The sequence below is a fragment of the Trachypithecus francoisi genome, unplaced genomic scaffold (assembly GCF_009764315.1).
Source record: "Trachypithecus francoisi isolate TF-2019V2 unplaced genomic scaffold, Tfra_2.0 Lachesis_group16, whole genome shotgun sequence".
NCBI lineage: Eukaryota > Metazoa > Chordata > Mammalia > Primates > Cercopithecidae > Trachypithecus > Trachypithecus francoisi.
This window is the reverse complement of record NW_022681461.1, coordinates 42,967,947-42,985,043: the sequence shown is the minus strand read 5'-3', so window position 1 is coordinate 42,985,043 and position 17,097 is coordinate 42,967,947. Positions and strand designations below refer to the sequence as shown.

The 17,097-nt window shown below is 36.1% G+C and overlaps 1 protein-coding gene across 7 annotated transcripts in view; it reads left to right on the top strand.

Annotated features, from left to right (window-relative positions):
* The window catches only part of MPDZ (multiple PDZ domain crumbs cell polarity complex component), a 181,973-nt gene extending 166,990 nt beyond the window's left edge, over nucleotides 1–14,983 (top strand). For 3 of the 7 annotated variants that reach the window (XM_033237363.1, XM_033237361.1, XM_033237358.1), the window contains 9 exons: nucleotides 665–812; nucleotides 5,009–5,095; nucleotides 6,648–6,738; nucleotides 7,624–7,667; nucleotides 8,535–8,657; nucleotides 9,945–10,049; nucleotides 10,618–10,730; nucleotides 11,616–11,739; nucleotides 13,566–14,184. In XM_033237363.1, coding sequence (XP_033093254.1) covers nucleotides 665–812; nucleotides 5,009–5,095; nucleotides 6,648–6,738; nucleotides 7,624–7,667; nucleotides 8,535–8,657; nucleotides 9,945–10,049; nucleotides 10,618–10,730; nucleotides 11,616–11,739; nucleotides 13,566–13,712 — 982 coding nt within the window. In that variant the 3' untranslated portion in view covers nucleotides 13,713–14,184. The other 4 variants (XM_033237359.1, XM_033237362.1, XM_033237360.1 and 1 more) reach the window with 4 other exon arrangements.
* The last annotated feature ends 2,114 nt before the right edge of the window (nucleotides 14,984–17,097 follow it).

The following is a 17,097-nucleotide window of genomic DNA, read 5'->3' as shown; positions in this document are numbered from 1 at the left end:
TATATTTCTATTTATGGTTATCTTCATGTCTTTAGAAGTTTTGGGGATTTTTTTATAGTTTTGTGAAAGAACGGTTGGGAATAAGATTTGTGTTTATTTTGCATAAACCTGTCTCGTGTGGAAGATGTGTAATGATTTCAAATAAAAGACATCACAGCAATGGTATTTAGATTTTGAGTTAATAAATGGTGTTTAGTTTGAGATACACATCTGTTATGATTTTCAGTAATATTAATGATGTTGATGGTGATAGCAACATATTTATTTAACCACAAGTTACTATCATTCAAAGCTCCATTCTGGTTTGGAAAGAACAGCAGAGCTTGCATCCAAGGACTGATTCTTAAGTCTTACTTTTGCCACTTAGTAGCTGAGTGACCCATAAAATGAGAATAATAATACACACTGCTACTCACAGTGTATAATTGATGAAGAATAAATATTTTTATTGGAGATCATTTCAATCTATGAAGCACTATAAGACATAAGCTGTTATTTATCAAAAAATATAATTCTAATGTTGCCCCAGTGTTGCTCCAAATAATAAAACTTTTAAAGTCATAAAAACAAGTAAAAATTTTGGGTAAAAACATAACTTTTTATTAAATAAGCATTGCATTACAGTTGAGGAAAAGATAATGTTGAAATTCAAAATTGTGTGCAGAAACGATACTGGAGTATTTGTGTCAGACATTGTCAAAGGAGGAATTGCAGATGCCGATGGAAGACTGATGCAGGGAGACCAGATATTAATGGTGAATGGAGAAGATGTTCGTAATGCCACCCAGGAAGCGGTTGCCGCTTTGCTAAAGGTAAAAGATGCCAAAAATAATTCTGTGTAATAGCATAGAAGAAAAAAGAGAATTTTAACATTGGGCTATCATAGTCAAATTACTAATGACTTCTCTTTATATTTAAAGTGTCACCTCAAGGCTGGGTGCAATGGCTCACGCCTGTAATCCCAGCATTTTGGGAGGCCACAGCGGGTGGATCACTTGAGCCTAGGAGTTTGAGACCAGCCTTGGCAACATGGCAAAATCCCATCTCTACAAAAAAACTATAAAAATTAACTGGGCATGGTGGTGCGTACCTATAGTCCCAGCTACTCAGAAGGCTGAGGTGGGAGGATCACATGAGTCTGGGAGGCAGAGGTTGCAGTGAACTGTGGTCATGCCACTGCACTCCAGCTTATGTGACAGAAACCCTGTCTCAAAAAAAAAAAAGTCATCTTAAATCTTTTAAAATGGAAAGACTTTATCATTTATCTTCCATAAAAGGGAATGTTTGCTGCAAATACTAATCTGACTAAAAACTATTGAACTATTTGAAATTGACATTTAAAATCAGAAGCAGAATGGTCATCCTTATGCAACGAAGGTAATTTAATGCAGATTCACTTGGCAGTACCTTCACTGGGGATTATCCTAATTATAAGGCCTCCATCCCTAGATATCATTCTAAACTCAAGTACATTTTACATTATAAAATTGGTTTCCTCCAAAGAAAACTCACCATGAAGGATCATTATCCTATTGGAAAGGCAGAACCAGTTTCATTTTTAAAAATGAATTAATTGTAAAGCACAGAAAAGTCACTTGACAATTCCTGGGACTCTAGGCATATTCTCTGTCAGGGAATATTCCAGTTTCTAGAGGGAATTTGCATTCCTGTAAATAGGCAATGCTTATCTCCTTGTTTTGTTTTTTAACCTAATGTGTTTTATGACCTGAAGAAGTATATTTAACATTAACTAGAAAACTGTCATCATCAGTACCCATATCATGGATAGCAATTAACATAAGCCTGCATGATAGTGCCCAGCAGCAGTAGAGCTGTTGGAGGTCTAATACGCTAAGGGGAGCCTCTGAGTGGCTGGGCTTCATGGAGGGATTTTCAAGTGGGCGCTTGGTTTACATAAACCAAACATATGAATGTGTTTATAAATTGGTTATTAAAGCAAAGTTAACATCTATCACTTCTCATTAGGGTTCTCAATCTTTAAAACTTAATGTAATTAGAATTCTTTAAGGAGGAATACATTCTTTTTGGAGACACATTAAAAACAATTGTTCTCTCTTTAAGAATTATATATCCTAAAGAGAGAAAAAATGGAAGCATCCATAAAACAATGTAAATAATTTTAAAACCAGTCATTTAAAAAGCTACTCTGGCCAGGTGTGGTGGCTCATGCCTGTAATCCCAAAACTTTAGGAGGCTAAGGCGGGCGGATCACCTGAGGTCGGGAGTTCGAGACCAGCCTGACCAACATGGAGAAACCCCTTACTAAAAATACAAAATTAGCCAGGTGTGGTGGCGTGTGCCTGTAATCCCAGCTACTCGGGAGACTGAGGCAGGAGAATCACCTGAACCCGGGAGGCAGACATTGCAGTGAGCCGAAATCGCACCATTGCACCATTGCAGTACAGCCTGGGCAATAAGAATGAAACTCCATCTCAAAAAAAAAAAAAAAAGGCTAGTCTGAAAGTACATAATGAACACCATAAATATTTGTATAACTTACATGTTTGTTGCTGCTGCTTATTTTTGTTTTATTAATTTTTCATTTAAAAATCTTATATAAATAATCCTTAATACACAACTTCACATAAAGTTCTTCATGCACATAGAGTTCATTGAAGTGTTATTTGTAATAGTGGGAAAATTGAAAGCAACGTGGTTGGCAAAAACTACATAAACTTTGGTATAAATAGTAAGAATGCATGGCAAACGTGTATCTTTTTGAAAGGATGTTCATGACAACTATTTTATTTTATTTTATTTATTTTTGAGACGGTAGCCCTGCTCTGTCACCCAGGCTGGAGTGCAGTGGCATGATCTCAGCTCACTGCAAGCTCCGCCTCCCGGGTTCGCACCATTCTCCTGCCTCAGCTTCCAGAGCAGCTGGGACTACAGGTGCCTGCCACCACGCCCAGCTAATTTTTTGTATTTTTAGTACAGACGGGGTTTCACCGTGTTAGCCAGGATGGTCTTGATCTCCTGACTTCGTAATCCACCCATCTCGGCCTCCCAAAGTGTCATGACAACTATTTTAACATGATAAAATATATACAGTAGTCACTCCTAATCTGTAGTTTCTCTTCCTGTGGTTTCAGTTGCCCACAGTATAGTAAAATAAGGTATTTTTAGAGGGAGAGAGAGATCACATTCATATAACTTTTATTACAGTACATTGTTATAATTGTTCTATTTTACTATTAGCTATCCTCTTATTGTGTCTAATTTATAAATTAAACCTTATTTTACATTTATAAATTAAACCGTATGTATAGGAAAAAACGTAGTATATGTAGAGTTTAGCACTATCTATAGTGTCAGCCATCCACTGGTGGGGGGTCTTAGAACATATTCCCCCCTACAATAAAGGGGGACTACTGTAATTAGTGGAGAATATAAGACAGAGGATTGTATTTACGGCATAGATACAACTGTGTAAAAAATACAATCTTTTAAGTTTTTTAAACACTAATTATGAGGTAACTGTTGGACTTATGGGTCCTTTTCTTCCCCCATCTTTTTTCATTTTATTTCCAAAATTTTCTTTAGTGGGCGTAAATTGCTTTTGTATTGGAAAAATTAACAATTTTTAAAATAAAGCCCTTGATATTTGAGAGAAGTATTACAGGTAGGTGAACAGGTTGCAACATTACACAGTGAATAATTAATGTATGGACTTGTTAACCTTACAGTTATGTAAACTGAAAATATAAATAGTTTCAAGAAGAGTTTGGTAAATTTGCAGCAAAGAAACCCCAAACCAAACAAATAAAAAAACAAACTTATGGATATTACAAGTCAATTTTTGACCTTTCAAAGTATGATTCATGATCAACATCTTCAAGAATAACACATCCCTTTGTACTCTCATCACTGAATAATTATATCAGTGCCCAATGTTTGTGTTAATCTTACTCCATTTTAGACACTGTCATAAGCATTGTTCATGGATTATTTATCTCAACAACCTATAATGCTGTATATTTTTAAAATTCAGAGTAAAAGATTTATTAAGGTTAAACATCCATTGCGGTCACATAGCTAATAAATCACATAGTCTGGATTTAATCCTGTGACTCCAAAACAGGATCTCAAACACCTCCTTGTGCTACTTCCATATTAGCCTGTGCATCATTTCTTGCATGCCTATGGTTTATTTATAAAGGGGTACAAGAAGATTGTCTTCAGTTCATGTTTCCTGTTGATAGCAGTAGTTATCTAAATTTTATATCATAAGTTTATTCAGGCCCAGTGTGGTGATAAGAGAATTTACCCAATTTTCTAAGTACCTCTTCTATTGAGGGCAAAACAAGTTGCTGAGGTGGTGGTAGTGGTGGTTTCGTTGTGTTCGCCTTTTTTTTTTTTTTTTTCTCCTGAGACGGAGTCTCGATCTGTCGCCCAGGCTGGGGTGCAGTGGCGCAGTCTCAGCTCACTGCAAACTCTGCCTCCCGGGTTCACGCCATTCTTCTGCCTCAGCTTCCCAAGTAGCTGGGACTACAGGCGCCCGCCTCCACGCCTGGCTAATTTTTTGTATTTTTAGTACAGACGGGGTTTCACCGTGTTAGCCAGGATGGTCTTGATCTCCTGACCTCATGATCCACCTGCCTCGGCCTCCCAAAGTGCTGGGATTACAGTCACTTTGTTTTTTAAACCCTCAGTTATTCAGCTTGTTTGGCCTATCAAAATCAGTGTGTTTCATGAGATAATTGTTCAATTCTCCATTTCTTTTTGGTAGAAGTAGTCTCCATAGAAATCATGAGGTGATAAGACAGACACTTGGTGTTGCTGCTGCTGCTTGTTATCATTTTTATTAGTTTGAATGTTTTCTAAAAAAGCCATTTTCCACAAGGGATTGGAGGTATCCTTGCTTATAGAAATTCCAAAAGGAAGATGCCTTTCAAAAAAGTCTTGAAGAATAAAATGTATTCCTAAAGATGATTATAGCATTTTATTTAAACATTTCCATAAAACACCCCTCCATCCCCACCCCCAGTGTTCCCTAGGCACAGTAACCTTGGAAGTTGGAAGAATCAAAGCTGGTCCATTCCATTCAGAAAGGAGGCCTTCTCAAAGCAGCCAGGTGGGTAGCTGTGGAGTGCATCAGGGGGATGCAATCAGCATGCCAAGAGGACACACAGATGGCCCTGACTGTGGGTCTGTGTACAAGGTCTGGCCCCCTGGCAGTGTGGGATAGTGACTGAGGTAAAGAGTTTGAGACAGAGAAGAACAAGGAATCAGAGTAGCCAGGTAAACAAGGTGTAGCTGTTGAGTAGTTTGTAAGTTATTCTAAGGAAATTGATTTCAAGCATTCTTTTTTGACATGATTCTTTTTCCATAATCTCAAAAGGTAACTACCTAATATATGTAAAGTCTACCAAGATAACATATTTTTTATTTTCATTTTATTTTATTAGTTATTATTATTTTTTGAGATGGAGTCTCTCTCTGTCACCTAGACTGGAGTGCAGTGGCATGATCTCAGCTCACTGCAACCTTCACCTCCCGGGCTCAAGTGATTCTCCTCCTGCCTCTACCCCCCAAATAGCTGGGACTACAGGCCTGCCCCACCACGCCCAGCTGATTTTTGTATTTTTAGTAGAGACGGGGTTTTGCCACATCAGCCAGGCTAGTCTCAAACGCCTGACCTCGTGATCCACCCGCCTCAGCTCCCAAAGTGTTGGGATTATAGACGTGAGCCACTGCACCTCACCCCAAGATAACATATTTTTAAAATATTTTATAGCAACATCAATCAATATTCAACTGAAGAGTCCCATATAAGTGAACTATAGATACTCAGCACCATGTATAAAAATATGATGTTAAATATTTCAAGACTCTTGACAAGACCTCTTGACCCTCTGCTCAGTCTTGTCTACTGATGGTGGAAGCCGATTTTCATCAGTCTGTCCTTAGAGACCCCATAGTAGGCCGGGCGAGGTGGCCCACGCCTGTAATCCAAGCACTTTGGGAGGCCGAGGCAGGCAGATCACGAGGTCAGGAGATTGAGACCATCCTGGCTAACATGGTGAAACCTTGTCTCTACTTAAAAAAAAAAAAAAAAAAAAAAAAAAAGCAGGGCATGGCGGCGGGCGCTTGCAGTCCCAGCTACGCGGGAGGCTGAGGCAGGAGAATGGCGTGAACCCGGGAGGCGGAGCTTGCGGTGAGCGGAGATGCGCCACTGCACTCCAGCCTGGGTGGCAGAGTGAGACTCCGTCTCAAAGGAAAAAAAAAAAGAAAAGACCAGATACTGATTTTCTAAATTACTACCATAAGTTTCCTATTAGCTGACCCAAATTCCACAGTTTTTGTTTAAGTCCTAGTCTTCTTACAACATCAGTTTAAATTTAAAGATTAGTTTGAATTAGATTATGACTATCCACTAAAATTTTAGGTAGATTGGAATCAATTTCATCTACCCTTTTAGCTTTATTTATGTCACTAGACAAATTCTCCTTTTAAAAGAAAAAAAAAAAAAAAGCACCAGTAGAAACTGTGTTTAAATTGCTCATCAAATTATCAAATGCCACTATTGCTTAACAGGTATGTGTCTGTAGATTAAATTCTGAAATAAGTGGTATTTAGGGAGTATGTTACTTAGAAAACATTCTGAAATAGTTGTGTATTTGTAGGTGAGTGAAGGCAGCCTGTCATCTTTCACTTTTCCACTCTCTGGATCCAGTACATCTGAGTCACTGGAAAGTAGCTCAAAGAAGAATGCATGTAAGATTGGTTCAGTATTTTAAACATGGTTTGAATTTTGGCTGTCAACACTGATTTTTTTTTCTTGTTTACCTCTGAGCTTTCTTTTCCCCCACATCATCCCATATCCTAATATAGGTACAAAAACATGTGTTAGCAAAAAGTCTGAACAACATGAAGTTGTGCCTATGGCAGCTTTTCCCATTTGATGTTTACCCTACAAGATACACTAAACATTTTAATCAGGATTCTGTAATTTTTTTCTTACTAAGCAGATTGGTGTATTTGATTTTATTCCTTTTCTGTGTTTAATGTAACACCAGTAAATCAGAAGATGCCATTAAGTGAAGCCTTCTTTTTCCATGAAGATTGCAAAAATTTGAGAAAATTAATGTGATCCTCCTGTGTTTTAATTATGTGAAATCATGCTGCAGAGGAATTTTTGGCTTGGTGCATTGGTTGAGAGTTGTTCAAATTGAAGAAACTAACCATATGGCAGTCTGTGTTTGCAGTGTGACTAATATTCTAGAAATTTAGGCACTTAAGTTCATGAATATTTTTAATGCATCCATGACTTTATTCCTCTCAGCTGTGCACATGTGTCTTTCTATGCAAAGCACATTTTGCCCTTGACTCATTCAAAGTGGATTATGTAGTTATATAATCAACACTTAAAATGAGAAGGGAGAATGGGATGGTATATACGTTTTGCCAGCTGGAAAAATAAATAGTTCCTATGTGAGACAGTTCTAATCATGTGTACTTGCAGCTTTGAGCACCCCCTTAAAAAAATAAAAAAGAAACCTAGGTTATTCCATTTAGTCCCATCCAGCTTTAGATATTTTAGTGAAGATAAAAAGTGAATGAACATAAAATAACCCTATTTTATCTTTTTTGCCTTTACAGTGGCATCTGAAATACAGGGATTGAGAACAGTTGAAATAAAAAAGGTAACTTCGGGAGAGAAAACAGTATAAACTCTGGTGTTTTCAGAGACATCTTCTTATGCGTTTTCTTGTTAACTTTCTTACTGTTTTAATGTATTCATCTCAAAAAAGTATGTATTATTACATATTACATGTGAAATAACATAATGTAGTCCTTAATGAATTTCCCGATCATAGTACCTCATTTGAAAAATCATTGTTTGCATACTCTCTTTTGCTGAAAATAGCATCAGCTTGACCCCACACAAAATAGTACGATGCCTCTCACTTCTACACTGATAAGTAAACCTTTCACTTCAGCAGATACTTATTAGTTCTGAAACAGATTCCCCCGACAGCCATGCACAAGAGACAAAGTAAAAGCAGCTGTGATTTATTGAGCCTTTACTATTGTTCTGAGCACTCTTATAGACACTTCATGTCATCATCATGTCATTAAATATTCACCACAGCCCTCTGTGAGAGGCACTGTTGTCTCCATTTTGTAAATGAAGATCTAATGATTTATTGAGTGGAGTGTACTTATTTCAAGTTCCTGCATTTACAAGTAGGACTTCCTGGCTTTGAACACAGGACTCTGATTCCAAAAGTGTGGTCTTTTCACTTCATGAATTTACCTGCTTTTCATCAGTTCCGCAACATGATTTTCATTTAGAATGTCTTGATTTATTTTACTTCCTGAACAGATGCATATTTTCCTAAGCCACACTAAGCACCTGCATCAAATAAAGTAATGCAGTTTTCTTGCACTTCATTTTCGCCCTTCCACTTAGAAGATCAGAGTTGACTATAGATATCATGCCAAAGAATAAACAGAAGGTCAATGAATAATATCGCTTTGACCAAAATGTTATATCTGTTCCATGGCAGGGCCCTACTGACTCACTGGGAATCAGCATCGCTGGAGGAGTGGGCAGCCCACTTGGTGATGTGCCTATATTTATTGCAATGATGCACCCAACTGGAGTTGCAGCACAGACCCAAAAACTCAGAGTAAGTCGTACTAACAACCCTAGAAGCCCTAGCAAAATGTGCAGAAGTGTTTTTATAAACCTTTGAACCTGGCTACCTGTTGCAAGGCAGTTTTAAATGTCTATATTTACTTTTAAATCATCTAATCCGAACACAGCAAGGCTTGCTTGGAGTAAAAGATAAAGAATATTAAAAGAAAAGAGAAAATGCAGATTTGCAGTTAAATGAAATAGTAAGATTTATAGTTGTTTCTTAATACATATTTTTATATGTTGAAATTCTGTGGAACAAGCTAAAAGAGAACAGAAAGTATTTTCAGAACACCAGTATGAAGTGAAATTTTTATCTTATATATTTTATTGGTTTAAATGCGGATTTAACTTTGTTAAATTGAAAAGTATTACTTATTTGCATGCACTGATAATTTTGCAGAAGTTTAATATAAATATGACTTACAATGTTATAAAACAATATGCAAGTTGCCTCAAAGCTGAGGGATTATCCAAATTGTGGAGCACTACGATGGAATTTATGCCAACTGCCCAGCTCTAAAATTACATGAATATTCCATTAAGGCAACTCAGTCTCTCTAAAGCAAAAATCTCTATGGTTTCATACCTCAAATAGGTCTCAGAACATAACCACATTTTAGTTTAAATAGTCTTTAGGCTGGGAATGGTTCAGCCTCCTTTGATATCCAGATTTATGGCTGACACTTAAAACCTGATTGTATACATAGCATAGGGTCAGTAAACTGGAAGGACAGATAGTGAATATTTTAGGCTTGGTGGGACCTGTGAGTCTCTGTTGCAACTACTCAACTCTGCCCTGTGAAAGCAGCCAAATAAGCATGGCTGTCTTCCAACCAAACTTTATTAACCAAAACAGGCAGTGGGCCAAATTTGGCCTCTGGGCCTTAGTCTGCCAACCTCTGACTTAGAGTCACATCTAATGATTATAATAGTAATGTCCAGAGAAATTTCAGTTTCCAAATGATAGTGATTTTTTTTTCTTTTAATAGGAAGTAATGTCTCACCCAAGAGAAATGAAGAGCAGGGAAGAGTGACTTTCTCCTTCTTCCTCCCTCTCCCCTGGACACTATGGAACCCAGCCATTATGCACTGCTTCTTTTTGTGGCTGCTGCTTATTGGACTTCTTGGAATTAGTGGTTTCCTTAGTTATATTTCGGTGGCTGGTCGCAGTATATATGTCATGTGCAAGGTGGAGAAGGAAATGAATACTCAGGTCTCAAAGACCCACTCTCCATGGCTGCTTTAGCAGATGGCCGTTTCTTTCTCTCCCTTGCAGGTTGGGGATAGGATTGTCACTATCTGTGGCACATCCACTGAGGGCATGACTCACACCCAAGCAGTTAACCTACTGAAAAATGCATCTGGCTCCATTGAAATGCAGGTAAGATTTTTATCCCAAGCATAATTCAGAATATAGGTAGCTTGAAGACACGTGAACTTTGATGTTAAAGCAGTAAAAATGATTAAATATTTTGCTATTATTTTATTTAATATTTATCTTGAATGTAAATGATTAAGAGTTCCAAGAAAGTGCATATGAAACATATTTTGTAACATTTTACTCGGATGCATTGATTGCTTTATACTTTAAGGGGAAAAAAATCTAGGCCTTAGCAGTACATGATTATTTGCTAGAATTTTAAGTAGTGCTAGCAAGTGGCTTGTATTCTAAAGAGCTTTAAAAAATAATTACATATGAGACCACATTTTAAAAACGACAAAAAAACTTTGTAGAATAGAATTAGAAGAATGTGTTTACTGTCAGGACAGTTAAGAGGCCTCTGGACCTTGTGAAATTTCATTCTCTTTGGTTGTATTTTATGTTAACAGAAATGATTAAATGGACAATAAAATGTACATTTTAATCCAAGTGCTCTTTTTGATAAAAAATTACTTTCCTTAGCCCCAGCAACATGTATTTTTTCTGTTTATCCTTCTCCTGTGTGCAGGTTGTTGCTGGAGGAGATGTGAGTGTGGTCACAGGTCATCAGCAGGAGCCTGCAAGTTCCAGTCTTTCTTTCACTGGGCTGACGTCAAGCAGTATATTTCAGGATGATTTAGGGTGCGTTCATATATGATGATTAGTGTTATCATTTTTTACTTTTGAATCAAGTCTTCCTGACAGTTGTGTTCTCTGTCCCGTGTTTCTAGGAATTACGTACAGGTAAAATGATAGAATATATGAAGTATGAATTACACATATCAGGTGCTTCTAAACTTAAATAATTATGGCGTGGATTTAGCTGATCAAAGATAAGTAGAGAAATAGATAACTAGCTAGATAGATATGCATGCTACTACCCTTCCCATGGTTTCAGCTCTGATTTTGGGGCGGAAGATATTTTAGTCTTAATGTTACCACTTCATGTAATATGGAGCAAGTCAAATCTATCATTTTAAAATTTCCAACACTGCCTATTCATTTAACATATTATACTTTGGATTGAAAAAATTCACAATATTAAGTAACAACAATTGGATACAAAAGCATTGGAAAACAGAGAAAGGCACATTCGATGTTTTGATGCAGCTTTTCCATTGCTTATAATTGATTTTTCTGTCTGAGCTTGGGTATACTGATGTTTACGATTTATTCTATTATTGTCCCCTGAACTTTGCCCTCTCACTTTAAATAAACTGGAAAAAGAATGAGCTTCTCTGTACAATGAGAACATGCCATGAATATGTTAGTTTAAGGGAACTGTAAATGAGTAATAGAATTAGGGTGTTAAGTAGGATTTCATTAGATTATGTAAATTTAAAATACCGAGCACAGCGTGCACTGACAATCTAAGCATCTCAAAAATACCCATAATATACTCCTTGTCAGTGACAAAGAGAATTATGCTAACTCTAGGTGGATGTCAGATAATTCATAACATATATATAGATAGAGAGATAGGGTTTTTTAAAATTTAAATCCTGTTTTTCCTTTCCTTCACCGTAGACCTCCTCAATGTAAGTCTATTACACTAGAGCGAGGACCAGATGGCTTAGGCTTCAGTATAGTTGGAGGATATGGCAGCCCTCATGGAGACTTACCCATTTATGTTAAAACAGTGTTTGCAAAGGTAAGCTTGCAAATTTTAACCACCCTCTTTTCCCCTAAACATTCATTAATAGTGGTCAGCAGCTGGCTTATTAGTTTATGGCCTGAGGTAATGCCAAATGGTTAACAGTTGATCATTTCTTTTCAAAACTCCCTACAGGAACAGGTCATTAAATATTTTTGTCCAATTTGAGGTTTCATTATATTTAAAGGAAAATAGGCTCAAATTGAAACTCCATGGAAACCCTTAACAATATACATAAAAATATTAATGAACTTTGGTTAGTAAAGCCTATTTTTTTTTTCTTTGAAGACAAATTGCACATGATTGTCTTTTGAAAATGGGACATTTTAAATGTGTATGCTATAGAGCACTGATATTTCTGTTTGCATTTTTTTGTTGTGAAATATAAAATAGTTATAGAGAAGTACATAAAGTACACATGAAAATTAATAAGCATTTATTTTATAAGTTTAATTTCATTGACTAAAACAAAAATAACTACTGAAAAAAAGGTAGGGAGTATCTAGCAGCCCTATCATCTATGATAAGTCAGTGATTTGCAATCAAGGGATTCAATTAACAAGATTGTCTAGTTATAATTATACCTATTCTATCTTAAGAAGGTTTAGAATAAGAGTAAAGATATTGCAATACTGGTAAAGCTATTAAAATAATTTAAACCCATGTAATTATTGTTAATATGTTAAGTCGTTTTTCAGGAGCTACAAAATTGGACAAGATTTCCTGCAGGGAAAAATTTAGAATCTGAAAATTTTACAGTGTAAAAAGAAACAAAACTTAGTCAAACCTGTTTAAAAATTTGATACAGGGCCTTTGGATTAGTGGTATGGTCCCTTATGGATGTTTTATTTTATTATTTTGGAAAAGTTTTTTTTTTTTAGCCAATTTAAAGTGCTGTACCTACAACAAGCTAGCTATAGGCTTAATTTATAAGATTTTTTAAAAAGCTATTGGTATGTCCAAAAATATAAACAGCATTTGCTAGTGAATAGAAGAGTCCACAGTCGTTTTCCTCAGCCTAGGAACAATTTATTTAAGGCATGCTAGTTAGAACATATTTTAAGAATTTCATCATTATGGATTCCTCATTAACTTTTCCATATTTTTAATTTTATATTTAATTGTATAATTGTCTTCTATAAGCATGCTTTAAGATGGGGTTCTTTTTCAAACAACAATGTCTGTATTTAATCTTAATCATTTAGGGTCCATAAGGAATATGAAGAATCTCTCTACCCTTGGGAAGTAAGAACTAAGACAGCTTGCATAGCTTTTTCAAAACCACAAAAAGAATTAGAAATAGCAGTGGGTTTTAAATTTAGAACTTATGCCTTATCCTGCCATAGTTAACGTTCAGGTGGCTTTGTGCTTTTCAGACCTTTGGATTTTGTCATCCCTCAAGCCATTGTCCTGTAAAACTATTTTTGTTCCTACCTAATCCTTTACCTTCTTTCTGTAGGTCTTCTTTACAGGATAGAAAATCCTGGATTCTATTGAATCATTCCTACTAGGCAAATTCCCAAATATTCTTTATTAATTTGTGTTCCCACCAACTGCTGTGCTGAACAGCCAAAAACTCATCCAACTAATCTGTTGACTGCTAAATTCTCTCTCAAATTCGTATCTCAATGCTAAACCCATTTAGGAGAAAGACCTTCTTTGTCTATGTTCATCATTGCTTAATGCCTTAGAGCACCCATGGAGCACCGGGAGCAATGTGTGTACATGCAGAGCAATTTACATTCCTGTTCAGATCTTTTTCTGTTGTGAGCTGCAAGGCAGCATTTTTTGAGAAATAAACAAGTCTACCTTATAATTTGCAGGGAGCAGCCTCTGAAGATGGACGTCTGAAAAGGGGCGATCAGATCATTGCTGTCAATGGGCAGAGTCTAGAAGGAGTCACCCATGAAGAAGCTGTTGCCATCCTTAAACGGACAAAAGGCACTGTCACTTTGATGGTTCTGTCTTGAATTGGCTGCCAGAATTGAGCCAACCCAACCCCTAGCTCACCTCCTACTGTGAGGAGAATGGACTGGTCCTGACATTTTTTATGCTGTGTTCAGCGGGTCTTCAAAACTATAGGGGGGAAATAACAACTTAAGTGTGTTTTTCTCATATAGAAATGCTTTCCTTACTGACAACCTCTCATCATTTTTCTTTTCTTCTTGCATTTTGTGAACTTAAAGTCAAAGAGAAGGAATATTTGTGTAGGTGAATCTGGTTTTTATTTGTGAAGATATCTAATGTTTTGTAGTCACATGGGCAAGAATTATTACATGCTAATCTGGTTAGTATAAAGAAAGATAATTCTAAAGCTAACCAAAAAAAAATGGATTCAGTAAATTAGAATGAAAAATGAAAATATAAAATAAAGAAGAAAGTCTTGGGGGGTTTTAAAAAAATGCCTCAATTTGGCAATCTACCTCCTCTCCCTACCCCAAACTAAAAAAAGAGAAAAAAAGTTTTCTATTGAAAATCTTTAAAAATACTGTCAGTATTTTAAAATTTTCAACACAGTATAATAAAAACATTGCATCTCCCCACCTCTTACATGCATATGTATTTTTCCTGCTAAAATTGGTTTCTATAATTGAGTAAACAGCAAATATATGAAGCAATGTCCCTAAATTTTATAAAGAAATTATATTTAATGCATATCTCAATTTTCATTTTTATTTTTGACCTTTTATAAAATATTTTCATGTTGCTACAAGTAAATGATGATGCCACCCCATGTTAACTATGGTTTTTCTAGAAAGCAACTATGCTGCTAATCATAGAGGAACATAGAAGGGTCCCAGAATCTTTAGTGCTGGTTTTAACAACTGATGCAACATTAAAAATGTGTTAGTGTGCTGTGCAATTGGTTTTCAATTCGTATTAATCTTAATGATAGAAAACAATGTGTTAGTAATTATTTTGGTTGTTTGCCATTAGTAAATTGATAGAAAAATTAAGGCGATTAACATAACTTCATTTCATTGCCTTATATTAACATCTTATAATACAATAGTTTAAGACTAAGGGAAACAGATGGAGCTGTTTATTGAGACAACTGGTGAGGAATTATCATGTGTTCATTCCCATTTTAGAGCGTGAAACTCCTACATTAGAATATATAAAGTCACTTTAAATATTATCTATATTTGTAACAGAAGTAGTGTACAGATATTTTATTACAGCATTTTTGTGTAAATGCAGAATTAAAGTGAATAAATAAGAATTTTCAGTGGTGCACAAATAAAGAAGCAGCAAGCATTTTTTTTTTTTTTGTTCTTTGTACTGTGGAAAAGCTTTGTTATATACTGTTCAAGATTTACAACTTAAAATTGGCTTTTTATCATGTCTAACTGCACATATGGTGTCCATAGTTACAGCTAAAGGAACTTTGGACAACATCATTATGGAAAGCTTAATAGTTTTTACCTCCACAATTTTTTCTAGCACTAAAGATTCATAGACTCCTCATAGATTAGAGGAAGATGACATTGTAGAAAGAGAAGTATCTTGCCTGTATATGTTTTTCTCAGATGCTGTTAATGCAGTAATATTGTAAGTTGCTCTCCAGTGTAGTCAAGAACTGTTCAAGTGTATTCAGATGGACAAAATCATAATCAAAATTATTTGTATTAATAAACATGACAAGTCCAACTTGAACACTGAGCAAGGAATGAGGGGAACTTTGCTCTACTAGTTTTGTACCAAATTAGCTAACAAACTTGCATTTCCCTCTCATTCATCTTATCTGTAAAATGATAGATTATTTTATCACAAAGGTTCTACTTAGTTCTAAAATACGAGAATTCAGTGATTCTTACACAAAAGGAATAAAAGAAACTACATATTGCAACAACTCAAAAGTTGTTAACCAATCATTGTAAATTTAGGTGCTCAATGTAACAAAACTCATTTTAGTATCCCAGTGACACATCTACCTGCTTAGCCATCATTGAGTGGCTCTCCATAATGAAAGATGCCATTATTTCATGGTAGGCTGCTGGAACATGAACTAACCTCCCATCTGAGTTTGAGCTAGCAAGATATTTTTATAGAGGATGCTCCCTACCAGACTGTATGGGAGAAAGCCAACCAACCCCTTCAAGTTTCATAATATGTCTAAGTGCTCCCAACAAGAACAGCCCAGTTTAAATAGTGTCTCCCCATGATTCATGTCCATCTGAAACCTCAGAACATGACCTTTGGAAATGGGGTCTTTGCAGATGTATTGAGTTAAGTTCATGCTGGTTTAGGATGTGCTCTATCCTATGACTGTGGTTTCCATTTAAGTAGGCATTGTGAAGTCACAGACATAGGGAAGAAGGCCCCATGAAGATGGAGGCAAAATAAAACCAAACAAACAAACAAGCTAAGGAATACCTAGGGGGCCCTCAAAAGCTGGAAGAGACAAGGCATGTTTTTTCCCTAGGGCCTTCAGAAGGAAGTTGGCCTTATTGACACTTTGATTTCAGGCTTCTGGCCTCCATACTGTGAGAAAATAAATTTTTGTTGTTTTAAGCCATAGTTTGTGGTACTTTGTTTAAGCACTGGGAAACTGATAGAGTATCTTAAATGTTGGTTGCACGTGGTGGCTTATACCTGCAATTCCAGCACTTCAGGAGGCCAAGGTGAGCTGATCCTTGAGCTCAGGATTTTGAGACCAGCCTGAGTAACATGGTAAAACCCCATCGCTACAAAAAGTACAAAAAAAAAAAAAAAAAATTAGCCAGACAGCTACTCGGAAGGCTGAGGCAGGAGAATCACTTGAGCCTGAGAGGCAGCAGTTGAAGTGAGTCAAGATCACACCATTGTACTCCAGTGGGAGATGGGAATAAAACCTTGCCTCAAAAAAAAAAAAGTTTATGTGTGCTGAGCTACTGTCATTATGTCTGGCTAACGGGAGAAACTCTATGAGTAGCTATTAATTAACAAAGACAAAGCACATTAAAGAGAAAATGGAAGGAGGGAAGGAGGAAGGAAAGTAAAGTTTGAGAGGAAAAAATATAGATTCATAAGTACTGGGGATAAGTCACGAAGCCTTATGCTTGCTATATTATTTCTTTCTGGAAATACAGTAGTTGCCTGTGGTGAAAGAAGAAAGTGCTTGAACAAAGAGTTTAAGTAAAGACGAATATTGCAATGTTAGTGCCAATATACCACCCAAAACAGTGGATTGCCATAATAGGTTCCATAAATATAATTATGTTTGCTTAAATCAAACTGGAAATACCACAGATTTCTAGTATTCTTCATACCACTCCAAAAGGATAATAATAACAGTAATAAAGTATTTCATATATATATATACACACACAAACACACACACACATATATATTAGCAGCAGGAATGGCAAGGTA